Raw genomic sequence first — 9,214 nt, 5'->3', positions numbered from 1 at the left:
AGATATCAGTATGCAAAGATATAAATCATATTTAGTTCAGGGTATTTTAGTGTTTTAGGCAGCTTTGTCATCTAAACAGTGTAGTCATTAAAAAACACTAGAAATTAACAATTTACAGTCATCACTCCCTACAGTAAAACTAAGCATGTAATCAATCAGGAGGATATGTAAACTGTCCAGTTCTTAGAAGGAACTCAACTGTCGAGCTGCAGTGTGTATCATCTCTCTGTGTGTTCATCCAGTGAAATGGCAGAAGCCAGTATCTCATGGGCTGAGGATCAGTTCATGTGTCCAGTGTGTCTGGATCTCCTGAAGGATCCAGTGACGATTCTTTGTGGACACAGTTACTGTATGAGATGCATCTCAGTTTGCTGGGACGAGGAGGATTGGAAAGGAATCTACAGCTGTCCTCAGTGCAGACAGACCTTCACACCAAGACCAGTTTTAGGTAAAAATGTGGTGTTTACTGAAATGGTGGAGAAACTGAAGAAGACGAGACTCCAAGCTGCTGCTCCTGCAGTTCATCACACTGGATCTGGAGATGTGCATTGCGACTCCTGCACTGGAATTAAACAGAAAGCTGTGAAATCTTGTCTGGACTGTCAGAGCTCTTACTGTCAAAATCACCTTGAACAGCATGAGAATCTCTTCAGAGGTAAAGGACACAATCTGATGGACGCCACTGGAAGACTGCAGGAGATGATCTGCCCTCAACATGATAAAATGCTGGAAATGTACTGCCGTACCGACCAGCAGTGTATCTGTATGCTGTGTTTAGTAGACAAACACAAAAATCATGACATTGTATCAACTGCCGCAGAAAGAAAAAAGAAGCAGGTACTGCTCCATACTGGATCTCATAAGCAACAGAAGAAGATACTTTTTTCTTCTTTTTTTTTCAAAAACAGTAAAAAAAAAAATTACTGACCCCAGACTGTTGAATGGTAGTGTTGATTTAATCATAGTTTTGTTTTCTGCAGAGAAAATTACAGAAAATAATCCAGCAGAAAGAGAAAGATCTTCAGGAGCTGAGAGAGGCTGTGGAGTCTCATAAGGTGAGTTTGGAGAAGAAGAAAAGCTTGAGTGTCTCCTCCAGTGCTGGAGCGCTTTTAGTCCCACTGAACCCCACTGTGTGATTGTAATGTGTGTCCTATAACAGCGCTCTGCACAGACAGCAGTGGAGGACAGTGAGAGGATTTTCACTGAGCTCATCCGCTCTATTGAGAGACGTCGCTCTGAGGTGACGCAGATGATCAGAGATCAGGAAAGAGCTGCAGTGAGTCGAGCTGAAGAACAACTGGAGCAACTGGAGCAGGAGATCAATGATCTGAGGAGGAGAGATGCTGAACTGAAGCAGATTTCACAGACAAATGATCATGTTCATTTCCTCAAGGTAACAGAGATCTTCTTAAACACAGGACTGAGGACTTCAACAAGCGTTTGTGATTACAGAGAATGTTTTTGTCTTTGTTACTGTAGAGTTTGCAGTCTGTCTCTCTCTCTGGATCTACAGACAGCTTCGCTGTCAGTTCTCATCTGTCTTTTAATGATGCAGTGAAATCAGTCTCTCAACTCCGAGACAAACTGCAGCAGTTCTGCATAGATGACATAAAGAAGATATCTACAAGAGGTAAACACTGATTTATTCTCAGAAATTAGTTCAACACCATTCATTAAATATATAAACAGATATAAGTTTAATTTCTTCTTGACTTGAGAATTAAACTACAGATGTTTTGTAGTTAAAACCATCCAGGTCATTCTGACTCCTGAATATCAGACCAGAGAGGAGTTTCTACAATGTGAGTTACAATGAATAATTCACACAAGTCTAAAATCTAGTCTAGTGGAAGAGTCTGACTGCTTTATGCTAATGTTAAATAATTACATTTTACTATGTGTATTTAAAATACATTGGCTTGATGAAAATAATGATAAACGAATTTGATTATGGATTAGTTGCATCTGTGACACTAAATGAAAAAACTTTTTAAAAAGTTTCTTTATCGTTATAAAACTTAAATAGACCAGCTAAAGTATAATATTAATGATGGAAGTTCATGAATGATTATGTGTTTTCCATCAGATTTCCGTCAGCTGACTCTGGATCTAAACTCAGTGAGTAATGGGGTCCATCTGTCTGAGAGAAACACAGTGATGAGTTACACTAAACTACATGAGGGATATCCTGATCATCCAGACAGATTTGATTATTGGTGTCATGCGTTGTGTAGAGAGAGTTTGACTGGACGCTGTTACTGGGAGGTGGAGTGGAGCAGCAGTGATGAGGAATCAGGAGTAGATATATCAGTGGCATATAAGAGCATTAGGAGGAAGGGAGAGGGCGATGAGATCGATGCTGGACGTAATGATCAGTCCTGGAGATTGTTCTGCTCTCCAGACTATTGCTCATTCTGGCACAATAACATCGAGACCGTCCTTCCTGTAACTCAAATTTCCAGTAGAATAGGAGTGTATGTGGATCACAGCGCAGGGATTTTGTCCTTCTACAGCGTCTCAGACACAATGAGTCCCATCCACAGAGTCCAGACCACGTTCACTCAGCCGCTCTATGCCATGTTTGGACCTTATAGGTACTCAAGGTTGAAACTGTGTCGTCTTTATTTGTATTAGTAAAAAATACCACTAGTGAATGTGTAATAATCACAGATATATTAAGAGTAAAATGTCTCATTAAATCAATATAATAATGGCTGTGTAAGAGCTGATAATGAATGTAGAAATTTGATGTAACTCCTGTTTGACTGTCAAAAGTAGCTTTTAAATCTCCCAGTAAACTATTTTGAATAATACAGTGGTAAGGATAAGTTTCTAAGTATCTGGTTTTCTGCACTGATTACTCAAATGTTGTCTGATCTTAATATAACTTACAATTGTAGACAAACACTATCTGACCTAATAACATAAATAATTTAACTTTTCATATATATTTTTTATTAAACACAGTGAGTATTCATTTACATTTCAGGGTGGAGAATGTAAGTGAACCCTTGGATTTAGTAATAGACTGTATATGGTTCACAAACTTATTTTTGCCTCTGTATATCCAAAACATTGTCTTCTCCTGCAAAGTGTCATAATTCACACTTTTGTTAACAGGTGTTTTGTTGAAAAGTTGTGCTTGATGCAAACAAAGTTTATTTTTAAACAAACATTAAACATTCTTATTATAACACCCTCAGTTGTGCAGACTTTATTACTTATTTTGTATTGTTAGGAAAATATAACATACGATAAAAATAATGCACGTTTTGGGGGAAAAAAACACGTCAGGTGTAATAATGTAAAATATGAGATATCAGCAAGTTAAAAGGAGAGGACAAGCTTTTGATTTTGCTTGTATGAATATATGAACTTTGTCCTTTCATTTACTGTAGTTTAGGTGACGCTTGGAAATGCCTCAGATACCTTCCCAGCAAACGCAAAACATTTTTATTTTATAAAAAATATTTTGGTTGGAGTTAGGTAATGTTTTAGTACAACTTTTTAAAAATGTTTTAGAAACCACACCTAAAATAAAATAATAATGTTACCAAAATAAAATGTTTTAAAAACTTTGTGAAAATACCAACCTGATACTGTAGTAGAGAAAATCTTCTAGGTCTTGCAAAAAAATATTCAAAGTCGGAGTTCCAGGAGACAAAAATAAGACTTTATTTGAAGAAACAACAAAGCCGAGAATGCCCTACAAAGGCAAAAGACCTTAACTCGCTAGAGTGTGAAACTGAGAAAAATGACTTTAAAAATTGTTATTTGTCCAGACAAATTAATTATAGTAGGACACTGGAAATCTGGCAATTAGATGTTTTAGTAATGGAAGTTATCTACATAAAAAAGTTTGAGCTCAAACTTTATTTTTACCCCTATTTTGAAGTTACTGTATTCTGCCTTTGCATTGTCGGCAAAAAGTGAGATGTCACGCTAAGGCACAAGGCAGTAACTTCCACATTATATACAATATTTGGTTGCTGATCACCATTTACAAAATCATTATAGTAACACCTGCATAAAATCTAGTGATCATGGGCTATCTCATAGGCTATAACATATAGTAATGTGACTATATACATTTTTTTCTGACCGTAACAACCAGACAAAAAAGTTAAACATGTGAGTGGATACCGTTTTGCAACCAATTTATTTGCAATGTTCGCTGACGTTAAAGGATGCAAAACATACTTATCGTATTGCTTTTACATCGAATTGAATTAAAATAGCCTAACCTAAAAGAACGACTTGTGGATTGATGTGAACGCCAGCAAGTAGGAATAATACTCAGAATGCTTGTGGATTAAACATTTCCGATGACGTTCATTGCCATGGATTTTACCCGGTTAAAAGAAAAAGTAGGAAATGGATTTAATTGGGAACTGTTACTACTGATTTAATGCGTGATCATGATACGTTGTCACGGCATTCGAGTCCACACGCACGTGCAGAAGTGGGCAGCCCCAGACTAACAGGCCATCCATCCGGATTAAAGCTGCAAAAACTGTGCAACTGTGTATATATGCATCACATCTAAGAATGTCTCTCAAATGCTTGTACTAAAATATTCTGCAATTCGAGATCACAATATAAGGCGCAAGCTGATGTGTAATTTTTTATTTGTAATTTAATGCACAAGTAAATGTGAGCACAGTGCAGAAAATATGCGCTAATTTTCCATTAATTTATAAAGTATGAAAATGAAACCATATTTAAATGCATAAAATAACTAATTTTACATTCTGGCATTTAGGCCTATATGAGGTTGACTTCTGCCCTTTTTCACATTCTTGGACATGGGGATTCAAAAGAGAACAGTTTTTTTTTTGCTTTTCCACAGAGTTCAATTTAGGTATGATAGAATTGTTGCAGTTAATTTATTTTGGCAACTAATGGAATGTTAAACGTTTACAGTTTACTTTTTCAGAGTTCATTGATCATATAAAATTCAGTGAAGGTTGACTAAACACTGAACTATGTAGTTATCTGCATGTCTCATCCATGAGTATGCAATGTTGGAGAACAAGCTTTTCGGGGTGTTGAGAACCAGAACCAAGCTGACTGAGTAATAAAGCCATTGTAAGCCCCTTTATTAAAATACCTGGAGGTGAGGAATAATACACACACAAAAAAAATATTCACTCAGTATTACTCAATTTAATTCACAACTTTTCCAATTACAATTAATTAATTGTATTCATTTGTGTTTTAGGCACTAAAACAGTCCAGGACTTTATAGTCAAACACATTTTTATATTGAAATAATTAAGATTGCTGTGCCACCACAGACTGGTTGCTGGCTCCGCCACTGTCTGTGTTGTCATATCTTTTGCTTCATAATGCACCACACATTTTCAATTGGAGACAGGTCTGGACTGCAGGCAGGCCAATCTAGTACCTGAACTCTTTTACTATGAAGTCACACTGTTGTAACACATGCAGAATGAATCTTGGCATTGTCTTGCTGAAATAAGCAGGGATGTCTCAGCATTATGCTACAGTTTTCTCATGCTATAGCCAGACAAACGTATCAAAACACGTTATAAAAATTTACACTTCCAGCTCTTCATTATAATTGGCTCAGCTGTGTTCAATACCATTGTAATATACTCTGTAACCACACAGTTGAGAGTCTTAAAGTGTCCCTATTATGTATTTTTGAAAAAGTATCTTTCATGCAGTGTGTAACACAGCTCTAAGTGAATGAAAACATCCTGCAAAGTTTTAAATCTGAAACCACGAGCAGTTCTGTCTTAGCAAGGTTGAGCTGAAGGTGATGGTCCTTCATCCAGCTAGAAATGTCTCTCAGACAGGCTGCAATGCGAGCAGCTACCGTTGGATCATCTGGTTGGAATGAGAAGTAGAGTTGAGTGTCATCAGCATAGCAGTGATAAGAAAAGCCATGCTTCTGAATGACAGATCCTAATGACGACATGTAGATGGAGAAGAGAAGTGGTCCAAGTACTGAACCTTGAGGAGTCCCAGTTGCAAGAAGTTATTACTTAGAAACCTCACCCCTCCAAGACACCCTGAAGGACCTACCTGAGAGGTAGGACTCGAACCACAGGAGTGCGGTTCCTGAGATGCCCATCTTTCTGAGGGTGGACAGGAGGATCTGGTGGTTAACTGTATCAAAAGCAGCAGACAGATCCAGCAAGATGAGTACTGTAGATTTGGAAGCCACTCTTGTCAGTCTCAGGGCTTCAGTAACCGAGAGCAGGGCAGTCTCAGTTGAGTGGCCACTCTTGAAGCCAGATTGGTTGTTGTCCAGGAGGTTGCTCTGTGCAAGAAACATAGAGTGTTGGCTGAACACAACTCGCTTGTCTTTGCAATGAATGGAAGAAGGGATACCGTCTGTAGTTTTCTAAAAGTGCAGGATTTAGAGAGGGTTTTTTAAGCAGTGGGGTTACCCGAGTCCGCATGAATGCTGTGGGAAATGTACCAGTGTGAAGAGAGGTGTTGATAATGTGAGTAAGCGCAGGTATGACTGAAGAAGAAATGGCCTGAAGGAGGTGAGTGGGGATAGGATCAAGTGGACAAGTAGTAGGATGATTGGAAAGGATAAGTTTGGAAACGTCCATCTCTAAGAGTGGAGAGGAGGAGGAGAGAGAGTGTGTATTTTTCGTTATGAGGTTATCATCAGTTTGTGGTGTGGGGAATTGGTCACTGATGGATCTTGTTTTATTTGAGAAGAAAATTGCAAAGTCATCAGCTGTAAGAGTTGATGAGGGAGGAGGACAGAGAAGAGAAGAGAAAGTTTTGAAAAGTGTGTGAGAGTCAGAACAGTTGTTAATTTTGTTGTGGTAGTATGTCGTTTTAGCAGTGGAGACATTTGCACAGAAGGAAGAGAGGAGTGATTGATACACACTAAGGTCGGTAGAGTTTTGTGATTTGCTCCATGTCCTCTCTGCAGCCCTGAGTTTAGAGCAAATTAAAACAGCCAAGGGGCAGATGGGGTAGTGCATGCTGGTCTGGATGAAAGGGGCCAAAAGTTGTCTAAGCAAGATGTTAGAATGGAGCAAAGAGTGTCAGTAGCACTGTTTGTTTCCAGTGCTGAAAACTGAGCGGGTGAAGGAAGTGAGGATGAAACCATAGAGGATAGGCGAGAGGGAGAAAGCGAGCGTAGATTATGCCGAAAGGTGACCTGCGGAGGAGTGTGTGCTGTGTCAGGAGTCAGTGTGAGGTTAGAAGTGATGAGGAAGTGGTCTGAGGTGTGCAGTGGAATAACTAAAGTGTTGTCAGTGGAGCAATAGCGCATGTAGATGAGGTCAAGTTGGTTACATGATTTATGAGTAGCCATAGTAGACACTCGCTTGAGATCAAATGAGGTGAGCAGAGTGATGAAGTCAGCAGCCTGGGGTTTTTCTAGGTGGATGTTAAAGTCACCGAGCAGGACCAGAAGAGTACCATCCTCAGGAAAGTTTTACAGTAACACATCCAACTCCTCCAAGAAGTTGCCCAGTTGACCTGAGGGACGATAAACAACTACACAATGGATTTTAACAGGGTGGGTAATAGTAAAAGTGATTCAAATGAACTGTTGCCTGTAAGAGATGGTAGAAGATCAAATTTCCATTCATTTGAGATACATTTGAGAAAGAAAGAAAATCACTCACCGCTCTTGACTAAATTACTTTGTAGTTTTAACAAGAATTAATCCACAGTCAAACCAAAAATCATTCACACACCAGATATAATTTTAGATTTTTTTTTTACTAGTGGGTGCAGGACACTAGTTCATTTATGCAAGTGAGGATAGCAAAATAAAGTAAACTCTGACATATTATACCCAAAAATTCTTCATACAGTGGACTACCAGTAAAATGTACTTTTAAAAAAATGTGGGACCAAAAATTATTCCGACACTTTGACCTGACCAAGTGTTTTTTCTTTAATTGCTAATGCGACCTTTTTACTCCACAGACTGAACAAAATTAAGCATTGCTTGGTAATTGGTCAACAAAGTATTGATAGCTGTGTAAATACTGTCATACTAACAGTTGTCTGAATTTTTGTTTGATTGTAATCCATTGCATACCTTTCTATCAAAGTTATCTGACATTATCAAGATTAATTTGTTCTGACAGTTTAACTCTGAGTTATTGTCATATTTTATTACCATTTTCTAAACTATAGCAAATAAACTGTCATAATGTGAGAAATGTTGAAGGTGTCTGAATAAATTTTGGTTTGACTGTATATGTAATTTTACAGTGAAGATTATGCAGTACTATTTTACATTTGATTATTCGGTTTCTGTACCTGGACACCTACAAACTTGAAAAAAAAACGTAAACATTGTGTAAATAGCACAAATAAGTAAATAGAACGAACAAAAAAAGTGAACAATTTCAAACAGGGCCCACTGGTACAACCTGCACTGGGGCCCCGCAAACCCCAGCTACGGCCCTGGTGGCGGGTAACATGGTCACTCCCGCTAGCCACTTTGGCGGGTTGAATTCAACATACAGTAACAGAGCTCGACATAATGCTTGTCTGGGACAAACTGATTTTTTTAAGGAATTTTACTTGTCCGACCGGACAACTATGATTAAAACATCTAATTAGGAAAGCACCGATATTTCGGGAGAATGATTCTGATTTTATTACATTCGGTGTAAACGGATATTGATAATGGATAATCAACGGTAACAAGATCGCGCCAGTTGAGGCTCACGCAGCCTGTCTGTGAAAAATTCTCGAAGGAGAAATTAAAACAAATAAACACAAGTGCACACAGAATAAACATAAAAATGTAACTTAGTTTTTATATTTATAACATACAGCCTAGTTAAGCAACATGACGCGACCATAAGAGTGAGGTTTTCCCCTGAAAACCACGATTGCAAATTTGACATTTTGTACAAGAGTTGAAACGAGTAGCCTAGTTCTATACATTTTAGTTCAATATTTCAATTTGAATTTATTGAAAGGATATATTTTCAACGTTGACTGTTTTTGCTCGATTTGGTAAATGAAAATAGTTCCAAACAAAGATCGCAGCAGGTTTTTGAATTTTGAATCATTTGAGTTGTAGGATATCAGACCGAATCAGACAATCTCAGATTTGGTCAAAACATGGTTGTGACATTTTTGCAGATTTATTAAAAAAGAAAAACTGAAATATCACATGGTCCTAAGTATTCAGACCCTTTGCTGTGACACTCATATATTTTCTCAGGTGCTGTCCATTTCTTCTGATCAT

General features: G+C 38.0%; 1 protein-coding gene across 1 annotated transcript; it reads left to right on the top strand.

Moving 5' to 3' along the window:
* The first annotated feature begins 243 nt into the window (after positions 1 to 243).
* Positions 244 to 2,827, top strand: LOC107574831 (tripartite motif-containing protein 16-like). Its single transcript, XM_016261269.1, has 6 exons — positions 244 to 837; positions 981 to 1,055; positions 1,160 to 1,393; positions 1,480 to 1,630; positions 1,743 to 1,802; positions 2,087 to 2,827. The coding sequence occupies exons 1-6, from the start codon at positions 247 to 249 to the stop codon at positions 2,632 to 2,634; spliced, it is 1,659 nt and encodes a 552-aa protein (XP_016116755.1). The 5' UTR covers positions 244 to 246; the 3' UTR covers positions 2,635 to 2,827.
* Positions 2,828 to 9,214: the final 6,387 nt, after the last annotated feature.

The sequence above is a fragment of the Sinocyclocheilus grahami genome, unplaced genomic scaffold (assembly GCF_001515645.1).
Source record: "Sinocyclocheilus grahami isolate Dianchi unplaced genomic scaffold, SAMN03320097.WGS_v1.1 scaffold2357.1, whole genome shotgun sequence".
Lineage (NCBI taxonomy): Eukaryota > Metazoa > Chordata > Actinopteri > Cypriniformes > Cyprinidae > Sinocyclocheilus > Sinocyclocheilus grahami.
Note: the sequence above shows the minus strand (reverse complement) of the source record. Positions and strands in the feature narration are given on the sequence as shown.